At 34.0% G+C, this 22,402-nt stretch overlaps 1 protein-coding gene across 1 annotated transcript in view; it reads left to right on the top strand.

Moving 5' to 3' along the window:
* Nucleotides 1-19,364, top strand: part of ADAM9 (ADAM metallopeptidase domain 9) — a 101,798-nt gene extending 82,434 nt beyond the window's left edge. Inside the window, exons 17-22 of the mRNA XM_090258463.1 lie at nt 7,352-7,432; nt 7,684-7,789; nt 11,783-11,921; nt 12,964-13,051; nt 17,545-17,612; nt 19,153-19,364. Coding sequence (XP_090114589.1) covers nt 7,352-7,432; nt 7,684-7,789; nt 11,783-11,921; nt 12,964-13,051; nt 17,545-17,612; nt 19,153-19,246 — 576 coding nt within the window. The 3' untranslated portion in view covers nt 19,247-19,364. The remainder of the gene's footprint in view (nt 1-7,351; nt 7,433-7,683; nt 7,790-11,782; nt 11,922-12,963; nt 13,052-17,544; nt 17,613-19,152) is intronic.
* The last annotated feature ends 3,038 nt before the right edge of the window (nt 19,365-22,402 follow it).

The following is a 22,402-nucleotide window of genomic DNA, read 5'->3' as shown; positions in this document are numbered from 1 at the left end:
ACAAACACTGCATGCAGATAGAAACCTAAGGGGAGCAGGCTGTATTTATATCAGACAGAATAGACTTTAAGCCAAAAACTAACAAGTGACAAAGAAAGTCATTATGTAACGATAAATGGGTCAATTCATAAAGAGGATTTAACAGTTGTAAAATATACATGCATAGAACATTGGAAGACCTAAATACATTAAACAAATACTAAGAGATCAAAAGGGAGAAATAGACAGCCATACATTAATTGTAGGAGACTTCAGTGTCTCACCTTCAACAGTGCATAGATTATATCAATACATACAGAGTATCAGTAAGGAAACATTGTACTTAAACTGTACTTTAGACCAAATAAACCTTTTGGTCTAAAGTATAGTTTATACTTAGAACATTTCATCCAATAGCAATTGAATGTACATTCTTCTCAAGTGCACCTGGAACATTCTCCAGGATAGAAGGTCACAAAACAGGTGTTAGCAAATTTCAGAAGACTGAAAACGTAACAACTATCTTTTCTGACCACAATGGTATGAAACTAGAAATCAGTAACACGAGGAAAGCTCAAAAGTTCACAAATACGTGGAAACTAAACAATGCGCTCCTGAACAAACAATGGGATATCAAAGGTATTTTATAAACAAACCAGATGGAAACAAAAACATGCCTACATTAAGAAAAATGAATGATCTCTAATAACCTAACTTTACACCTCACGGAAATAGACAATGAAGAGCGAACTAAGCCCAAAGTTAGTAGAAGGAAAGAAACAACAAGGATCAGGACAGATAAATGATATAGAGACCAGAAAAACAATAGAAAGTATCAAAGAAACAAGAGCTGGTTTTTGAAAATATAAACAAAAATCGACAAACCTATAGTTAGACTAAGAAAAAAGAAGATGCAAATAAAATCAGATATGAAAGAAGAGACATTACAACTGATACCACAGAAGTACAAAAAAATTCATGAGACTACTATGAAAAATTCTGTGCTAACAAATTGGATAACCTAGAATAAATGGATACATTTCTGGAAACATACAACCAAGACTAAATCATGATAAAATAGAAAATCTGAACAGACCAATAATGAGTAAGGAGATTGACTCAATAATCAACAATCTCCCAACAAAGAAAAGCCTAGTACCAAGTGGTTTAACTGGTGAATTATACCGAAGATTTAAAGAAAAATTAATGCCCATAAAAACCTCTTCAAAAAAATCAAAGAGGAGAGAGCATTCTCAAACTGGTTTTATAAGGCCAGCATTACCCTGATACCAAAGCCAGATAAGGACACTCAGGGGAAGAAAATGACAGTTCAAGATCCTTGATGAATATACATGCATGAATTGTCAACAGAATGCTAGCAAACCTCTTTGAACACAACATTAAAAAGATAATACAACAGGATCAATTCATATTTATCTCTGGAATGTAAGGATGGTTCAATATAAGGAAATCTGTAAATATGATCCATCATGTTAATAGAATGAAAGATAAAAATCATGATTTTCTCAATGTAGAAAAGGCATTTGACAAAATATGACATCAGTTCGTGTTAAAAATCCCTCAAGAAATTAGGTAGAGAAGGAATGTACCTCTGCACAATAAAGGCCACATCTTACAAGCCCACAGCTTACGTTGTGCTCAGTGGTGCAAAGGTGAAAGCTATTCCTGTAAAATCAGAAACAAGGGTGCCCAACCTCACCAATCTTATTTAGCATAATGCTGGAATTTGTAGCCAGAGCATTCAAGTTGGGAAAAAGAAATAAAGGGCCTCCAAACTATAATCTAAAGGAGACACTGTCTTTGTTTACAAATAATATGATCTTTTACATAGAAAATTTTATAGACTCCACCAAAATACAAAAAACAACAAATTCAGTAAAGCTGGAATATACAAGATCAACATATAGAAATCAGTTGCAGGTGTATACATTAAAAATGAACTGTCTGAATAATAAAGAAAGAAAACCAATCCATTCACAATACCATAAAAAAAATGAAATACTTATGAATAAATTTAACCAAGGAGGTGAAAGATCTGTCTACCGAATATTATAAGACTTTGGTGAAAGAATTTTAAGAACACACAAATACAGGCATACCTCATTTTATTGTGCTTCACTTTATTGTACTTTGCAGACACTGATATTTATTTATTTATTTATTTATTTATTTATTTATTTATGAATTGAAGGCTTGTGGCAACCCTACCTTGCATTGAACAAGTCTAGTGGCACCATTTTTCCAGCAGGCTTAGATGATGGTTAACATTTTTTAGCAATAAAGTATTTTAAAATTAACATCTGTTTATTTATTAGACACAATGCTGTTGCACACTGAATAGACTACAGTGTAGTGCAAATATAACTTTTATATGCACTGAGTAACCAAAAATTCATGTTACTTGTTTTATTGTGATACTCACTTTATTGCAGTGGTTTGTGACTGAACCTGCATATCTTTAAAGCATGCCTGTAAATGGAAAGATATCTCATGTTCATGGATTGGAAGAATTAATATTAAAATTTTCATACTACCCAAAGCCATCTGCAAATTCAGTGCAATCAAAATCTCATTTGAATTTTAACAGAAATAGAACAAATAATCCTAAAAATTTGTATAGGACCACAGGGACCGTGAATAGCCAAAACTATCTTGAGAGAGAAGACTAAAGCTGGAGGCATCACGATTTCTGATTTTATACTATATTACAAAGCAGTAGTAATCAAATGGTATAGTATTGGCATTAAAATAGACACCTAGACCAACAGAAGAGAATCGAGAGCCCAAAACAAACCCCTACATGTATGGCCAACTAATATTTAACAAGAGAGCCAAGAATACTCAATGGGGAAAGGATCATCTCTTCAGTAAGTAATATTGAGAAAACTGGATATTCACAAGCTATAAAATATTTTAATGATGTTGGATCCCTATCGTTTACCACTTACAAAAATTAACTCGAATTAATGACTTAAACATAATACCTGAAACTGTATATCTCCTAGAAGAAAGTATTGGGAGAAAGTTCCTTGATTTTGGGCTTGGCAGTCATTTTTTTGATACGTCAAAAGCACCACCATCAAAAGCAAAAATAATTAAGTGGGATTACATCAAATGAAACAACCTCTCCACAGTAAAAGAAATAATGAACAAAAGAAAAGACAACTCATGGAATGGGAGAAAATATTTGCAAATCATGTATTTGATAAGAGGTTAGTATACAAAATATGTAAGGTACTTAATAGCAAAAAACAAAACAAAACAAAACAAAAAAACACAAATAATCTGATTAAAAATGGGCAGAGGATCTGAATGCATTTTTCCAAAGATGACAACAAATGACCAACAGGTTCAAGAAAACATGCTCAACATCATTAATGATCAGGGAAGTGCAAATCAAAACCACAATAAAATATCACCTCATCCCTATTACATAAGCTGTCACTAAAAAGAATACGTGCTAATGAGGATATAGAGAAAATGAAACTTTTGTGCAGTGTTCATGGGAATGTAAAGTGGTACAGCCACTGTGGAAAATAGTATGGAATTTCTTCAAAAAATTCAAAATAGAAGTACCATGTGATCCAGCAATTTCACTTCTGGCTGTATATCCAAAAGAAATGAAAACAGGATCTTGAGTAGTCATCTGCACTCCTGTGTGCATTGCAGCATTATTTACAGTAGCCAAGATATTGAAATAATCTATATAGTGGAATATTATTCATTTACGAAAGAAGGAAGTCCTGCCATTCGAGATAACATTGATGGACGTTAAGGGCATTTTGCTAAGTGAAATAAGTCAGAGAAAGACAAATAACATATGATCTTACCTATATGTAGAATTTAAAAAGCCAAATTCGTAAAAACAGAGTAGAATGGTGGTTCCCAAGGGCCGAGGGGTGGGGTGGCGGAAATAGGAGATGTTGGTCAAAGGGCACAAACTTCCACACGTAAGGTAACTAAGTTCTCGGCACCTAATATTCAGCATGGTGATCATGGTTAGTAATATTACCTACGTGAAAGCACTAATAGAGTAGATCTTAAATGTTCTCACTACAAAAAAAGAAGTGGTAATTATGGGGAGTGATGGACGTGTTAATTCAGCCTACTGTAGTAATCATTTCACCAAATATAAGTTCATCAAATCAACATGTTGTACACCTTAAACTTACATAGTGTTACACATCAATTATATCTCAATAAAGCTGGAGAAAAATAAATGCCACCCCCAGCCTCAGTGTGTTTCTCCTTCAGTTCACTCCAAGGGATGCAAAGTGACTGATGCAGTTGATGAGTTTGGGAGAAGACACTGGGCATGCGTAGCTCAGTCCCTTCTGTCTTCTCTTTTCAGATCTACCTGCCTGCAGAGAGGGTGCCTTCTGGTCTGCTCTCTCAACCATGCAGTAAATTTAGCAGGGCAGGCTCTGCTTCTGAGGGGGGAGGCCTGTGGTTGTCCAGAGCAGCCTGTGACTAGGCAGGTAAGTTTGATTTTGGGATGCAGAATTAGGAAGCCCAGTTAATCGTTTACTTAAGTCATGTTAACTGCCTTATTGATAATAAAGATAATACTTCGATCGCCAATTATCAGCCTCCCCTGTCTCCCTTCACCTAGTTATTAACTTGTTCAGGTAATAGTGGCATGTAATATACTGAGTGGCTAATGTCCAATATTACGCTATAAATATTAAGCAATATTTAGTTTGAGAAGGTGAAGGAGGGGCATTGGGTTCGCGTTAGAAGGTGAAATTCTTATCTATCATAAGGACGTTAATTGATGATGTCTAAAATAAATAAATTGAGAAATAGGATACTAATAGGGAAGGAATTACCACGGGAAGGGTGGTTGTTTCTAGAAGGCTAGAATGGCAGACTGGATAGAAATAGGTCGTAGAGTTGTTTCCATCATAAGCACTTTTATCACTATTTGATTTTTAACCATGTGCATGTATTATATTGTTTCAAAACATTACATGATAAAAACAAGGGCCAGTTGGTATCCTGTTCTTTAGAAGTGATTTTGGATGTGATCTGTCAGCTTGACTAAGAATAGTACAACATTGACATTCAGAGACTTTTGCTGGCATCTCAAGCTGAGTGAATCTGTAGTGAGGGAGAATCCATGACAGTGGCGATACAGTTTGCTGGAATGCTTGATTACTTCAAAATTTATATTACCAAAGTTGAGAGATTTTTCTCTGAAACTCTTGCTATAATAAAAAAAAAAAGTGTAGGTGGGGCAGGTTTGAAACTCATAACCAACAGAATATGCGTTTTTCTTTCTTTTTAAAAAATTAAATTTATTGGGGTGATATTGATTAATAAGATTATGTAGGTTTCAAATATACTGATACATTTCTATGATACATGATCTGTATATTGTATTGTGTGTCCACCACCCAACGTCAGATCATTTCCTGTCACCACATAATTGACCCCCTTTACCCTTTTCTGTCCCATCCTTTCTTCTGGTAACCACCATACTGTCGTCTGTGTCTGTGAGTTTTTGTTTGTACGTTTTTCTTATTTTTTTGTTGCTTTCAGTTTTAATCCCACGAATGAGTGAAATCATATGGTTCTTAACTTTTTCTACCTTATTTTGCTTAGAATGATATTCTCTGGGTCCATTCATGTTGTTGCAAATGGCAGTATTACATCTTTTCTTAAGGCTGAGTATTATTGCATTGTATATAGCTAAGCACAATTTCTTATGCCTTTTTCTTTTCCCAAAATGTGACATAAGAGAAGGCAAAAAGATTTACTGCCTAAGAACATGACTCTTTGCTTTGGAAATTGGTCATGCTTCAGGTTTGGTGCTGGGTTTAATATCTTTGCTCATTTCTAGAAATAAAACATCCATGTTTAATGAGTTGACTCTGTATTTTGATAAATGTGCATTTGAAGATACTGTGTTCTTGCTTATAACATAGTGTTTGATAATTACATATTCAGATCTTTTACATTCTTATTTATCATTTAGTTAATATTTTTAGTAGCATTGAACACTCTTCTACATTTAATCTTACCTACTTTTGTGAGTACTTCTGTAGGATAGATTTCTAGTTGATTTTTTAAATTAAGAGGCATATACATGTAAATTCTGATAGACACTGCCAATTTACCTTTCGATAAGGTGGTAACAGTTTCCATTCCACTAATTATATTTGAGGGTATCTTATTTTCTCCCACACTCTTGCTAACATTGTCTGTTTTGTCTTGGTTTCATGTCATGCTTTAAAAAGCTTTTTGTATCCCAATATAATATAGATACTCTGTGTTTTAATTTTGTATTTTTATAATTTGGTTGGGCTTTGGTGTTTATTGGCACAGTTTAATTTATTAATGTTTCATCCTATTTCTATGATCTTATTTAATGCTGTTTTTAAGTATTTTAAAAATATTTTCTACTTTATCTTCCTCTCTTCCTAGATTGTACAAATTGTGTTTATGTGGTGTGTGTGTATGAGTTCAGTTTGACAGTTATTTACCTTTTTCATTATACTACTTGTTCTTTTTGTAGCAATAAAAGCACATTAATATATTTGCCCTACCAACATCAAGAATAAAAATAATATCTACTGATTTCCCTGATGTAACATGTATCACTGTTACTTTTAAAACCCCACACACTTTCTTGTTTGTTGGAAAAATATTGGCTTTAAACTCCAGGTTATTACATTTTCATACTATGTGAACAACATTTATGTAGAAGAAGGATAGAAAATGCTTGGTATGTGTACCTGTACTGACACACTAATGGAACCAAACACCAAACATTTTGTGTAGCTGTAAAATAGGATAGGTGGGATCCTATTCTTTCTGGGTTTTGCTCAAGTCTGGACTCTGGCACTTTGAGCAGGCTTTCAGTTGGGTACTACTTCAGACCTAGATGCTTCATATATATACTCAACATTTTTACTTAGGGGAGAAGCTAAAATTAAGAGCAAAAAACAAAAAATAGAAAAGGAGAACTCTTCAGCTTCTTTTTGGTTGCCCCACATAGTTCATCTTTGTTTCTAAATTTATGTCTTGAAATAAAAAATCAGAAATGCTGTAGTTTTCCTCATCTGAATATTTTACTTAGGATTTTCACATCTATATTTATATGGAAGGATAGCTTATAGTTTTATCATAGTTTTTGGCCTTTGTATCATCTTTCCCTTTTTGATCAGTTACATGTCAATTAGTTAATTTTACTCTACTATATTTGCAAATATATAATGTGGGAATAACCATTTCTTAAAGTTTGAAAGCGTTCCTAACCAATGAAATAATCTATGCCAGGTCTTTTTTTTCTGGCTAGTTTTATTAATGTGTTCATTTTTTCTTTATTCATTACTTCCTTTTTTTTCAGATATGTAGAAACTTCCAATGTGTAAATGCTTCTGTTCTGAATTATGACTGTGATGTTCAAAAGAAGTGTCACGGACATGGGGTAAGTCATATTCTCTTTCAGATTGTTCATGGAGGTAATGCTGACTTAGGAGGAATCCAAGTGTTATGCGAGACTTCCTAGGATTTTTAGAGTTTTAGACATTTGGGAATTTAGATACCTGATAAATTTTTATTCTTCAAGAGCATGTATGGATTTGCATGAATTTAGTTTTCTCTTGGTTTTCATTCTAGAGTTCATGATTTAAAGCAACATTCACAATTAATAAAAATGACATTTTGATTGTTTTGAAGGTATGTAACAGCAATAAGAATTGTCACTGTGAAAATGGCTGGGCTCCCCCAAATTGTGAGACTGAAGGATACGGAGGAAGTGTGGACAGTGGACCTACATACAATGGCAAGTAATATAGAAGAAAAAGAGTGTGACCTCCTAGGGGCTCATGTCAGAAACTGAGCATCCTTGTACCGCTCCCACACTCCTCACATCAGTTATACGATAAATGATGTTGCTCTGCCTCCTAAATTTTTCACAAATGTTTCCATTTTTTCCATCGCTGTTAATTACCTTCAGTTTCTTGCCTGGACTTAACATAATAGCCTCTTAACTAGGCTCCCTCTTGCTTCCTAACCCACGTTCCACACTACATTACATAGTTTTAGTGTTTTCTCTCAAGAATTCAATTTTGATTAAACCAGTATCTTGTTTTAAATTCAGTGCTTCTGCATTGTTATTAGAACACAGTCCAAAAATCCTTGATATGGCTTAAATGCCCTGCATGATTTGTCCCTAGCTTAACTTTTCCAACCTCATTTCACTATGCTTAAGACGTAACTTCTTTTACTTCTAATAGGCTACTCTTTTGTACCTCTTGGCTTTCATACCATATTATATTCACATTGTTGGAACTTGGCTAATTGCTACTCAGATTTCAGTTTATACCGTATTTCCCCTAGGAAGTTTTCCCTGACTGCCTAAATCTGAATGAATATGTCCTTTCTGTTCTCTTGTATCTGTAAGCACTATCACATGCTGTAGTAATTACTTATATACTATTTATTTTTATTCCCTGATTGTCTATGAATGAGCTCCTTGACACTAATATCTTCCTACTGAGATATGCTTTCTTTCTCATGTGTAAATACTAGGTGGGATGGCTGGCTCATAGAGTAGGTTTATATTTAGCATTTTAAGAAACTGCCAAACTGTTTCCAAAAGTGGCTGTACCAGTTTACAGTCTCTTCAGTTGTATATGTCCAGTATCTTGAAAAGTGGTGCTTAATATATTTTTCCTGGTTTGCTAGTTGTTAGAGCTGGCAGGATAAATCTGGTCCCTGTTATCCACCTTGGCTAGAGATGGAAGTCAGAAGTAATGGCTATGTATCATTCCATCGAGTGGCTGTTCTATAACCTGACTTAGCTGTTTTGTAATTATTTGACATTTAGGTTGTTTCTAAGTTTTTGATATGCATTGCTAATATTGTAGTGTATATCGTAATACTTACACATTTTCCAGTTGGAGGCTAAATTGCTGGAAATGAGTTTACTAAGTTGAGGTATAATTCTTTTTATGGTTCTTGATAAAAATTCTAGGACAAACCCACTGCCAGCATCATACTCAATGGGCAGAAACTACAAGCATTCCCCTTAAGATCGGGAACAAGACAGTGATATCAACTTTTACCTCTCTTATTCAACATAGTACTGGAAGTCCTAGCCATAGCAATCAGACAAGAAAAAGAAATAAAAGGCATCCAAATTGGAAATGAAGGAGTAGAACTGTGATACTGTTTACAGATAACATGATACTGTATATAGAGAACCATAAAGATTCCATCAAGGAATTACTAGAACTGATAAATGAATTCAGTAAAGTATCAGGATACAAAATTGATATTCAGAAACCAGTTGCATTTTTATATGCCAATAATGAACTATCAGAAAGAGAAATTAAGAAAACAGTCCCATTCACAATGGCTTCAAAAAGAATAAATACCTAGGAATAAATCTGACCAAGGATGTAAAAGACCTGTACTCAGGAAATTATAAGACACTGAAGAAAGAACTTGAAGATACAAAGAAGTGCAAGTACAAACCGTGCTCATGGATAGGAAAATTAACATTATTAAAATATCCATGCTACCCAAAGCAATCTATAGATTCAGCGCAATTCTTGTCCAGATACCAATGATGTATTTCACAGAACTAGAACAAATATTTCAGAAGTTTATATGGAACCACAAAAGGCCCCATATAGCAACAGTGATTCTAAGGAAGAAGAACAAAGTTGGAGGAATTTTGTTACCTAATATCAATTTATACTATAAAGCCATAGTAATCAAAACAACATGGTACTGGCATAAAAACAGACACATAGATCAATGGAACAGAATAAAGAGGCCAGAAATAAACCCACACTTTTATAGTCAATTAATATTTGACAGAAGAAGCAAGCACATATGATGAGCTAGACATAGTTTATTTAATAAATGGTGTTGGGGAAATTGGACAGATACATGCAGAAAAATGAAACTAGATCAGCTTCTTACACCACACACAAGAATAAATTCAAAATGGATTAAAGACTTAAATCTTAGACCCAGGACCATAAAAATCCTAGAAGGAAACATAGGCAGTAAAATCTCGGACATTACTCATAACAATATTTTTTGGATATATCTCCTCAGGCAAGGGAAACCAAAGAAAAAGTAAACAAATGGGACTACGTCAAATTAAAAAGATTTGGCACAGCAAAGGAAATCATCAACAAAATAAAAAGACAACCCATTAAATGGGAGAACATATTTGTTAATACATTTGATAAGGGATTAATATCCAAAATTTATGAAGAACTTATAAAACTCAACACAAAAAACCCAAACAATCCAATTACAAAATGGGCAAAGGACCTGAATGGATTACTCCAGTAGGACATACAGATGGCCAATAGACATATGAAAAATTGCTCAATGTCACTCATCATCAGAGAAATGCAAATTAAAACCTCAGTGAGATATCACCTCACACCTGTCAAAATGGCTGTCATCAGTGAATCAGCAAACGACAAGTGCTGGTGAGGACGTGGAGAAAGGAGAACACCTTTTCACTGTAGGTGGGACTACGGACTGGTGCAGCCCATGTGGAAAGCAGTATGGAGATACCTCAGAAAATTAAAAATGGAACTTCCTTTTGACCCTGTGATCCCACTTCTGGGAATGTATCCGAAGAAACCCAAAAACAGTAATTTGAAGGAACATGAGCACCCCTGTGTTCATTGCAGCATTATTTACAATCACCAAGATACGGAAATATCCCATTGTCAGTAGATGAGTGGATAAAACAGTATTGGGACATTTACACAATGGAATACTACTCAGCTATAAAAAGAGAAGGAAATTTTATCCTTTGGACAGTATGCATGGACCTAGAGAACATTATGCTAAGTGAAATAAGCCAGTCAGAGAAAGACAAATACCATATGATGTCACTCATATGTGGAATATAATGAACAAACAACTATCAAGCAAAATAGAGACAGACTCATAGATAGAGGGCAGGCCGACAGCTCTGGGGGAGGTTAAGGGGTAGAAGGACTGAGCAAAAAGGAAAAAAGACTCATGGACAACAGTGTGGTGATTGCAGTGGGGAGGGCGGTAGGGAGATAAATGGTAATGGAAAAAAAATACAATTAAAAAAAAACTAAAGCAGAAAAGAAATTCTAAATGAATTGTATAATGCTACTGACAGTATGAAGGTACCAGTTCAAATGTAACCTACCAATGTTGTATGCTTTAATCAAAATTTTCGTCTATCCCTTAGTAGTTATAAAGTGATATATCAAGCTTTCTTTAATTTTTTAATATTTTAAATTGTTTTGAATGTTGTTTCATGTAGTGTCGTGCAACTTTTAACAAATTTCTGTTACTATTATAGGATTATTCATTATAGCACTTTTAGAACATTTTTAAATAACAAAAGACTAGAAGAATGAAAATATCAGTTGGGTAATGGTTAGGTAAACTATAGGATATCCTTGCAATGTAGTTTTATACAGTTGTACCGAAAATGAAGTGGTCCTTTATGTATAATTTGGAAAGATACATAGGTAAGTGATGTGCTGAGTAGTGTGTATATGTATGCTCCCTTTTATGTAAGAAAGGGTTGACAACAAAACATTTTGTTCTTGCTTATGTTTGCATCAAGAAATACTGTTATTTTGGGAAAGGCAAAAAAGTGGGCAGCGATGTGTTGTGAACAGACTTCTCTATTTTTATCAGTTTGAGTTCTGAACAATGTGAAAATTAATGTAAAACACAATCACCTACTATGTTCAGGTTAATATGAATTGACTTCTAATTCAATGATCATTAATATAAATTTTTTTCTCTCTAGAAAATACTTCACTGAGGGATGGACTTCTAGTATTCTTCTTCTTAATTGTTCCTCTTATTGTATTTGCTGCTTTTGTCTTCATGAAGAGAAATCAACTACGGCAAAGATGCTTCAGAAAGAAGAGATCACAAACATATGAGTACTTAGATTTTTTTCTTTTAAATTTATATAATATAATTTGAAGTAATTATAGTGATGACAGTCGTATCATAGAGACTAGTTTAAAAATAGGGTTTAAATCACCTCTCTATTTTTTGACATGATTAGCAGTGGTAAAAGGATAGTGATGACTCAACCACCTCTTAAAATGGGGAAAGGGAGAAGGATTACAGTCACCAGTCTGTAATCCTTAGAGTTCATTTTGCTTTGCTTAACATTGATTTCTGATAGTGGGGTAAGGAGGACTTTGGGCTACAGTTTTTTTAATTTAAATTAATTAATTAGTTTATTTATTTTTAGAGGGGAAAGGAAAAAGAGAGGGAGAGAAACATCACTATGTGGTTGCCTCTCACTCGCGCCCCCAACTGGGGACCTGATGTGCAACTAGTCATGTGCCCTGACTGGGAATAGAACCTGCGACACTTGGCTCGCAGGCCGACGCTCAAGGGGCTACAGTTTTTTATTTGGACTTCTTAATTAGAGATTAAAATATGGGATAAAGATTTAGAAATGTAAATATTGAACAATTTTCTTTTATGTCTGTTTTAAGGATCACTTCTCATAGAGGAAGAGCTTTTCAAATCACAGTTTTGGAAACACATTTTGTAAATTATAAACTTTTTAAGAAATAAATTTAGATCTGATTATAAGGTCTTTGCTAATCTGTGCTACATTCTAATGCCAACATATAAGTGATAGTTGAGAGATAGTCGTACAAGAGTCCAACACATAGATTAGATGTGTCAGTTGTCTGAATTATGACAACCCTTCCTTCCACCAAAACTTATTTGTTTGAATTTCAGTTTAATTGTGGAATGGGTTTAATAAAAGTTTGTAATACTATAAGGATTAAAAATGTGTGAAAACTGTTAGAAATGTTGGGAAAATTTAGCTATCACCGTGGTCATCATCATTGCCACTGCCAACATTATTCTGTTTTGGGGAAAATGCAAGGTATGCGTAATATGTCATATAGAAATGTTTTAATCATAATGTAGCTCAAAAGTAATTCTTTCTTTCAGGTCAGATAACAAAAATGAAGGAAAAGTTTCTAGACATCCAGTGAGTGTTCCTCGACATGTTTCTCCAGTGACTCCTCCTAGAGAAGTTGTAAGTATAAAATGAAAAGTTCTTATTTTTTTAGTTATTATGATTTCACATTTTTAACGGTTAAAAAATAATTGTCACGTAGGTATAGGTAATTCTTAAGAATGTAGGAATGTGGTCTGTAGGTGGTCTCTGGGTTAGTTAAAGAAATACCAATAGGGTCCCCAGCTCAGAGGAGAGGGAAGATAACTAGATAATAAGAATGCCTTGCCTTGAAACCACGATTGCAAAATGACATGGGATTCATGCTATCACTGGTTTTTTCTCGTCTGCTCTCTCTCTGTTTTCAATGCCTGGCTTCCCTAGGGCATGTTATCAAAGGCCTGGTGCTGAGCTCCTGGAACACACTTAACTGTCTCAGCAATGGGACAAATAATCACTGCTCCTCTGAGTGTTTTAGGAAGTATTGGGGTAATGACATACTTTTTCTCAGCTGCATATATCCCTAAGAATATATAATATTACTTTATGTATCCTTTAATATATTTTTAAATTATTTTATTTTAAAATTAAATTTATTGATGGTGACATCAGTTAATAAAATTCTTTAGGTTTCAGGTGTACAGTTCTATGATAACGCCATATGTATATTGCGTTGTGTTCTCTCCACTCCACGTCAGATCTTCCATCGCCACGTACTTGACCTCCTTTATCCTTTACCACCTCCTACCCCACTTCCCTCTGGTGATTGCCATATTGTCGTCTGGGCTATGAGTGTTTGTTTGTTTGGTTTCTTCGTTTGTTGCTTTCAGTTTTATATCCTACATATAAATCTTTGTTAATACATGGTATTGTCAGACTTTTAAAGTCTTTCTAACTTATGTGGAGTGAAATGATTAGATAGCCTTCCTCATATTTTGTATATATGCAGTCTCCCTATTCTACTCTTTTCCCTAGTAAAGAAGAAACAAAAAATTATTATGCTCTTTTCTTCCTTAATTATATATCTTCAAGATTTTGCACATCTCTACATGTATAGGATAATCATATTGTCCCTGCATACAGAGGTTAAAAATTACATATATGCTCTTCTTCATCCTTGACATATTCTTTTATTATGGTAAAATATATATGCCATAAAATCTGCCATTTTAATCTATTTTAAGTGTAAAATTTAGTGGCATTACATTCACAATGTTGTGCAGTCATCACCACTATCTTTTTAAAAAAATTTTTCAGTATCCCAAACAGAAATTCTGTACCCATGAAGCAATAACTCCCATCTCTCCTCCACCTATAAATTTGAGAATCTACTATTCCATTTCTACAAAAAGGCTGTTGGAACTTTGATAGGGATTATATTGACTCTGTAGATTATTTTGAGTTGAGAGATATTAACATTACTGAGTCTTTGAAACCATGAACGCTAGTTGTCTTTCCATTAATTTAAGTCTAATTTAATTTTTTCAGCAATGGATTGTAATTTTCAGTGTGCAAGTCTTTGGCCTTCCTGATTGAATTTATTCCTAGGTATTTTATCCTTTTGGATGCTATTGTAAATGGAATTGCATTCTTAATTTCCTTTTCTGATTGTTCTTTGCTGGTGTATAGAAACAAAATTGATCTTTGCATGTTTATTACATATTTTGTGTCACTGCTGAATTCATTTACTAGCTCTAGTAGCTTTCTTGTGGTTTCTTTGGAATTTTCTATTTATATATAGGATCATATTATCTATGAATAGGAAATAGTTGTATTGTTATTCTTTTTTTTTTTTTTTTTACAATTTGAATTCTATTTATTTATTTAGGTATTTATTCCAATTCTTCTGTCTAGACCTCCCAGTACAGTGTTACATAGCAGTGGTAAAATCAACATCCTTGCATTATTTCTGATTTTAGGGGGAATGCTTTCAGTTTCTTTGGCATATTTAAAAATTTCTCCATGTTTTTCCAGTGAAATCTTTTTGTTGATGTTGAGAAGTCCTTAAGGTGGTCCTGGATGGCTGTTTTTACGTTTTCAGTTGTTGGCAGAGTCCTTATGTATAACATAATAGGAGATTGTCTTCAATCTCATCTCAGATCTCTTTAAAAAAAATTAATATGGCAATATCAGCTTTTTTTGGTTTAATATTGCCCTTACATCTTTTTTGTGACTCAGTTCTAGTTTTTTGTTTTGTGTTTACCATGACGTTTGTATAAAATGTTTCATATGTAAATAGATTTTTTTTTCTGATAGCTTCTTATCCTCTTTTGCATATACAAGTGGCGCCCTTTTTCTCCTCCCCTTTTATGTTTATATTATTGCAAACTGTCCTTTTTACAGGTATGTTTGTTCCCAAATTGAATTAGCTATAGTTATTTTAAGTGCTCCCCCCCTTTAACCTTTGTGTTACTACACCTAAGTGTTTAATACCCTGTTTTGAGATAGAGTTGCCAGTTGCTGATTCTCTTTGTCATCTGGAGGTTTTGTGTGCCCCTTTCAACGTTCCTTGTAATTCAGTTCGTGTGGTGGGGCCCTCCCTCAGCTTTCTCTTGTCTGGGAAAGCCTTTGATTCTCCTTCATGGCTGAGTGATAGCTTTGTCAGATGATAGAGTACTCTTGGCTGGTAGTTTTTGTCCTTCAATATTTTGAATGTTTCACTCCCTTTCTCCTGGCCTGTAGAGTTTCTGCTGAGAAATCTGATGATAGCCTGATGGGGGGTTCTTTGTAGGTTACTGTCCTTTTTTCCCCTTGGCTGCCTTTAGAATTCTTTCTTTATCATTGACTTTTGATAGTTTTAATATAATGTGTCTCAGAAAAGTCTTTTTTGTTTTTTGTTTTGCGTTGAGGTGATTGCGCTATGTTAGTTCCTTGTACTTTTATGTTCAGTTCACTCCCCAGCTTTGCAAAGTTCTCATCTATTATTTCTTTAAATAGGCTCTGTCTTCTTCTTGGGTACCCATCATCCTTAGGTTGCTCTTCCTAATGGAGTCCGATAATTCTGTTTTTTCCATTAAAAAAAAATCTCAGTTCTCTCTTCTCTTCCACCTGAATTATTATTTCTAGTGCTTTCTAATGCATTTCTCATCTCATTAACTGAGTTCTTCAGCTTTAGATTTCTGTTTGGTTCTTTTTTAGAGTTTAAATCTCTTTGGTAAAGTCCTTCTTTTGTTCATTAATTTTATTCCTGAGCATATTGAACTGCCTTTCTGATTATTTTTGTTATCTTGTTGAGTTGATTTATAAGAGCTGTTTTGAATTTGCTGTTATTTAGATCACAATCTTTTGTCACTTTTGAGTTTGGTTTCTGGAGAATTGTTATTTTCTTTTCATGATAATCATGTTACTTGTGGTTGTCCATGGGTTGTACCATTATTTGCGAGTAATGAGTATGTACCTCATTCTTTTTAATAGCTTCATACCATGCCATCTTACAGATTTACTATAGATTTAAAAACAGGCTGTTTCAAATCTTGTTACCACAAAAAATGTGGCATCAAGCATTCTTGTACGTATGTTTTCTCATACATGTAAAAGTATATGTAAGTTCTAAGAAGTGAACTTTATCCCTTTAAAGTGCTGCACCTGTAGCTTGATGGAGGGGATGGAGACCTTTTTCCCCATCTTTCTCTATTTTCACAGTATAAACAAATCACTCCATACGGCAAAAACAAACAAACAGAAAACCCAGGTCATCAGTTCCATAGCAGGACCCAGAGTGTTCAAGCCCTTCTTCAATACTGTGCATATTGAGCATATTCTGCTACTCACAGAGCTTTAGTTAATAGCAGAGAACATCTAAGTCAAGAACACTTCATTAGGGATTTATTAATTTCATCTGATCTTCCCTGACTTTTCCTAATGTAATACGATATGTGAAAAGTTTTCTTACTTTTACTTTCTTATTTGCCATGTTACAGAGTCTCACTTTGTTGCAAAACTTTCTTTCAAGCACCCTGTCATGGAAGCATATAAGGAATTGCAAAATCAAAGGTTGCAGATTAGTGCTATTTGTAGTACTATTTAGGTACTGTATAGGTCTGGCAATACATTTTTGGAAGATTTTATTTAAAATGTATTGACATAGGAAATATGTTACCTTTTAACTAATGCAGTTGATTATAACTAAGATTATGATATTTGAGTAATATTGAATTTAAAAAGTATATAGCCTTAAAAGAATTAGTATTCCATAACATTTTTGAATAAGCAAAAATATATTTTTAAAATATTTTATTTATTTATTTCTAGAGAGAGGAGAAGGGAAAGAGAAAGAGAGGGAGAGACACATCAATGTGTGGTTGCCTCTTGTGTACCCCCAACTGGGGACCTGGCCTATAACCCAGGCATGTGCCCTGATAGGGAATTGAACTGGTGACTCTTTGGTTTGCAGGCTGGTGCTCAATGCACTGAGCCCCACTAGTCAGGATGAAAAAAATATTTTTTAATGTTAGCATTATAATTGTCTATTCATTGATTTTAAATATATTGGTTACTTTATATGAAAAATAACGAACTGTATAGAAAATTTATTTATGAGTGTGTTGTGGTAATGACTTTTTTTTCTTTTTTAGCCTATATATGCAAACAGATACCCTGTACCAACTTACGCAGCCAAGCAGCCTCAGCAGTTCCCATCAAGGTCTGAAGTGAATTTGCTTAGATTACTTGGCTAGAATAAAATTCAGGGCTAATGTCTAATATTTTTCCTTCTATTTTGATTTGACTTAGGACAAGTATTTTTTGCCAGCAGATTAGATAGAGCACAATTTACAGAAAAGCTTTTAAGAATTTTATGTAAGTTTTGCCATCTTAGTGTAGTGTCAAAATGAAATTTTTAAGAGGCCTCAGCAAGACGGTAGGTAAACTGCTGCTGCAGCCTTTCATGTACATAAGAAAGAAGGACCTTTAAAATAACCAGCAATGAGAAACCAGATCGGTTGAACTAGGCACCAGAGAACTGCTGAGGAGATGAGGAATTGGGGCCTGAGGTCCAGGAGAGGAACGCAGTCTGGTGATGATCCCGGCTTTGGGGCCCATTTTCCGGTTGTATATGTGTTTATCTCTTCAGAAGGTGAGATCTGAGAGATTAGGAAGCTGAGGAGAGCTTTCAGCCAACTCACAAGGCTGAAGGGGCAAAAACTGGAGTTCTGGCAAGGAGAAGATACCCTGGCAACCATCCCAGGTTTTGTGTTGCAACCCAGGGTTAAGGGTGAACTAGTCTTCAACTTTTTCCCACAGATTTTTAAAAAATGTTTGGCCCCCAATTAAAAACAAAGCCAGATATATAACAAAAAGAAAATACAACTAAAAGAGAAAAACGATTGACCGTAGAAACAGACTCAGGTTATCCAGTCAGGAGGGTTATCAGATATGGACTTTAAAATGACTGTGACGATTGTGTTATGGAATTAATTGTCAAGATTGAGATTTCAGCACAGAACTAGAAACTTTAAAAAAAAGAACCAAATTAAAGACTCAATAGATGGGCTTAAAATTAGCAAGAAAGAAGACAACATTTTACTATATTTTGCATCACATAAAATGCATCCCACCCCTTCCATCCCCAAAAGTCTTTTCAAACTACAGTTGAATTGCAACTCTGAAATGTGTTATCCTGTATAATCTTTATTATACAATAAGAGTGTGTTGAAATCCAACGGAGCATCAAAAGAAGAATTTATAAATTGTGAGACAGATGTTCACCAAAAATGTTGTAGTGTGCTACTGGATTAGTGGTACATACACTAGAATTGATTGAAGTGGTTAAAGTATGAGGATTGAGAAGGACAGGTATGAAGTCATAGCCAGTTTAATTCTGAGAGTGGATGTTATGTTTGAGAGACCTGAAGTTTCGGCTCTTATGTATATTTGTAAGGTTTGTACTTATAGTGATTTACTGCCCTTACATCCTAACAGCACAAGAGGTGCTTAATCCACAGAGTGTCCAGAACCTTCACACAACATTGTAGATTATAGAATAGCGTTAGTGTAATGTAGGCATTCCATTTTAGACTCTGTTTGGAGCCCTTTAACCATTGCAATCAGAGTAATAATCTCAGAGTATAACGGTTAAGAATGGTTTGCGATGTTGAGGACGGTAATATGTTGGGGTTGTAATGAATGTAGCATTATTTCATTCAGTGGGAACACATGATTAACTGTGTTTGTTCTTCTCACAGGCCACCTCCACCACAACCGAAAGTATCATCTCAGGGAAATTTAATTCCTGCTCGTCCTGCTCCTGCACCTCCTTTATATAATTCCCTCACTTGATTGTTTTACCTTTCCTTTTGCAGATATCTTCAGGGAACTGAGCTAATACTTTTATTTTTCTTGATATTTTCTTGAAAATCCTTTCCTCCTGCTGCAACTATGAGTGAAAGCGAAGCACCGCAAAACAAACTTTACTAACACAGAAACACAGAAAATGAATAGTGCGAATGAATTGAGAAATATAAGGAATTCAATGAAGTCAGGGAATTTAGAATAACATTTTTATTTCCATCACTGAATAAATCTTATTCAGTCATCTGTGAAGTTAATGCACCTAACATGGATGGTTATTTTGTACATGTTACTGTAATGATTCTCAAATTAACTGTATTGGTTTAAGATGTGTTATTATGTGCTTAAATGTAATTATGAATTTTGATATTAGTTATCATTAATGTAGTTTCAGGTTGAACATGTGATAATCTAATACCTGTGAAAACTGACTAATTAACTGCCAATAATATCTGATATTTTTCATCTTGCACAGACTAATAATCATCATATGCTAGGATCTTGAATAAACATTTGTTCTGTCTTCAGAATAATTGCCAAAACCCACAATTAAGACAGTATAATATTACTTTTTAAGTACAGAATACACTAAAAGTGTATATGTGTGTATTTACACACAGTTATTATCTTTTATTTTTATGATTGTTCTATGGATAAATGATTCTATGGATTCTATGGATAGTAGATTCTAAGGATCTATCTATGGAGAATGACTAATAGAAAAGTTAATTTAATAATAGAATTCTATTGTGAATCATGTTAAGACATGACATCCTTTTATGATAGCATTATTTTAATAAAGTATAAACTTTAAGGTACGAAGTATTTAATAGAACTAATCAGATATGCTGTTGATTCTTGGCTAAAATAAAGCAGGAGCAATTATATCTTCAATCAGTTGAGCTGTTATAAAATCACTTGAGAATTTCATGAGCACTTTAAGTTTAAAATCTGAAATTTCAAAGCTTGCTATTAATATAATTTAGAATGTTTACATTTACTAAGGGGTGCTGGAACATGTCCCTCTTAACACTCATATTTTCAAAGAAATTGAGTTGAAGTGAGGAAGGAAGAAAAAGGTTTCTTAGATAAGTGCAAAAAAGTTATGTAGCATCTGTGAGTTATCATCCCAACTGTGTTAAAAATGAATTTTACTCTGGAAGAGTGGTATGGATAGTAAAATTTTAAGTACTTAAAAATTTTACATAACCTTTCAAAATAAAGTTTAATAATAGGTTTATTAACTGAATTTCATTAGTTTTTCCAAAAGTTTTGGTTTGTGTATATATACATATGCAAATATAACATTTACAATAAATAAAATACTTGAAATTCTGTTTTGTGTTGCCTAGTAACTTCCTACTTAGCTATTTATAACCTTACTAATTAAAACATTGTACTGGGCAAAACTTCTATACTAGCCAAACTTTTACAGATATTTCACTAATTTTTTAGACTTCTGCCAAATTGTACACAATGGCTTTTTGTTGTTAAAGGAAACCATTAGTTTTGAAGAAGGCAGATATTTCAGTTCTTTGAAGATGGCTCATTATTTTAACAATCAGATATACATTAAAATTATAAGTAATCCCAAATGAAGGACCTTCACTTCAATTTAAATTCCTGAATGAATTCATATAAGACTAAAATATTTGTCTTTTATGCATTTGTCTCAGTTTTTGCAATTGTAACTCATATTACTGGAATATTACAGTTGGTAATATATTAACTATGTAATTTAAAACTTTTCTCAGAATAAGGTAATTCCTTGAATTTTTAAATATTTAGAAAGTTTTCCTGAAAGACTATTTAATCAGTTCAAATTCTTTTACTTTCAGATATGTTTACAAATTTATAAGCTTTTCACTTTGGTTTGTCTTGGATTTATTTTGGATTGCTATTAAAAATTGTTAAATTTTGTGATCATAGATGCCACTTCAAAATTGAAAATATTAAAGGGCTTCCTTGTCATCTGCTGAAGATGTTTTAATAATCCAGGATAAATTATATGTAGTATAACTGTCTGTATGTTCACAAACTTACCTTGTTCAGGGTGTTGCTTTTTCCCTTTCTTTCAAGCAGATGCCTAGGTCTCTAACAACACAGTAAAGCACAATGCAGGTTTTCCAAGCACAAATCAGGTTTTGGTAAATTCCATGAATGTTTGCTGAAATTCTACCATTTTGCAGGTATTGTGATATATAGGTTCTGGATGGACTTGTCTCCTGTAATGGAGAGAGCCATATACACTAGTAAGATTAATATAAAATCTGCTCTGTTAAAGATTTATTAAAGGATGAGGAGAGGGAAAAAGCAAAGAAATAACTAGAAATTTATTCAAAATGGACAAGTCTAAGCATTTACTATAATTCTTCTAATGCTATTAAACGAGACCAGATTTTTGCCTCAACTACTGTCTAAAAGTAGTGTTAGTGTCGCATTGGCTGTTCCTGTTGCTGTACATTTACATTGCCTTGTTTTAGCTCATGCTGTTCTTTTTGGGCTTAGATTGCCCTGTTGAAACCCTGTGCATCCATAAAGTCACATCTGAAATGTCAGTATAGATGGATGATTCCCTAAGTGAGCTTTATTGTGTAACCCCACTCCTCCCACCCCTTGACTCCCTGCCTTGTATTTTGTGTATCTGCTTTACCGTTAGTTAGTATGAGAATTCATTCTTTGGGATTTGAAAAGAATTAAAAGATAGTGCATATAGGTGGAGACTGGGAGTGAGGCTGGGCGGGAGGAGGCATCGCAGTCCAAGGGAATAAGGCAATGTTCATTCAGGAAAGACCAGAGGTCAAGGTGGCCCAAGCTTTGAGGATAGGAGAAAATAGGCAGCCGTCTGGGTTTGAACGTAGAAAATGTTGAACACTGTTTTGAGGAATTTGTCTAGAATTTTCTACTGGAACATGCATACTGTAACTATGGGCAAGAATCTTTTTCATCTCATTCACTGCATGAATAAATGAATATTCATTGGACGGAGAAGTTACTGAACAAGAGAAGTCATGAATTTTAGCCAAGTCCCCTGTGGAGAACCAGAGTGATTGGAGGAAATAGTAGACAGAGTCTGGTTAGAAAGTGCATTTGGACAAGTAAGGAATAGGGGAAAAAAAAAAAAAAAAGTAAAACTAGCAGGCT

Source organism: Furipterus horrens, unplaced genomic scaffold (assembly GCF_987537825.1).
Source record: "Furipterus horrens unplaced genomic scaffold, mFurHor1.1.pri manual_scaffold_12, whole genome shotgun sequence".
In the NCBI taxonomy this organism is placed as follows: Eukaryota; Metazoa; Chordata; class Mammalia; order Chiroptera; family Furipteridae; genus Furipterus; species Furipterus horrens.
This window is presented reverse-complemented; position numbering and strand designations above follow the sequence as displayed.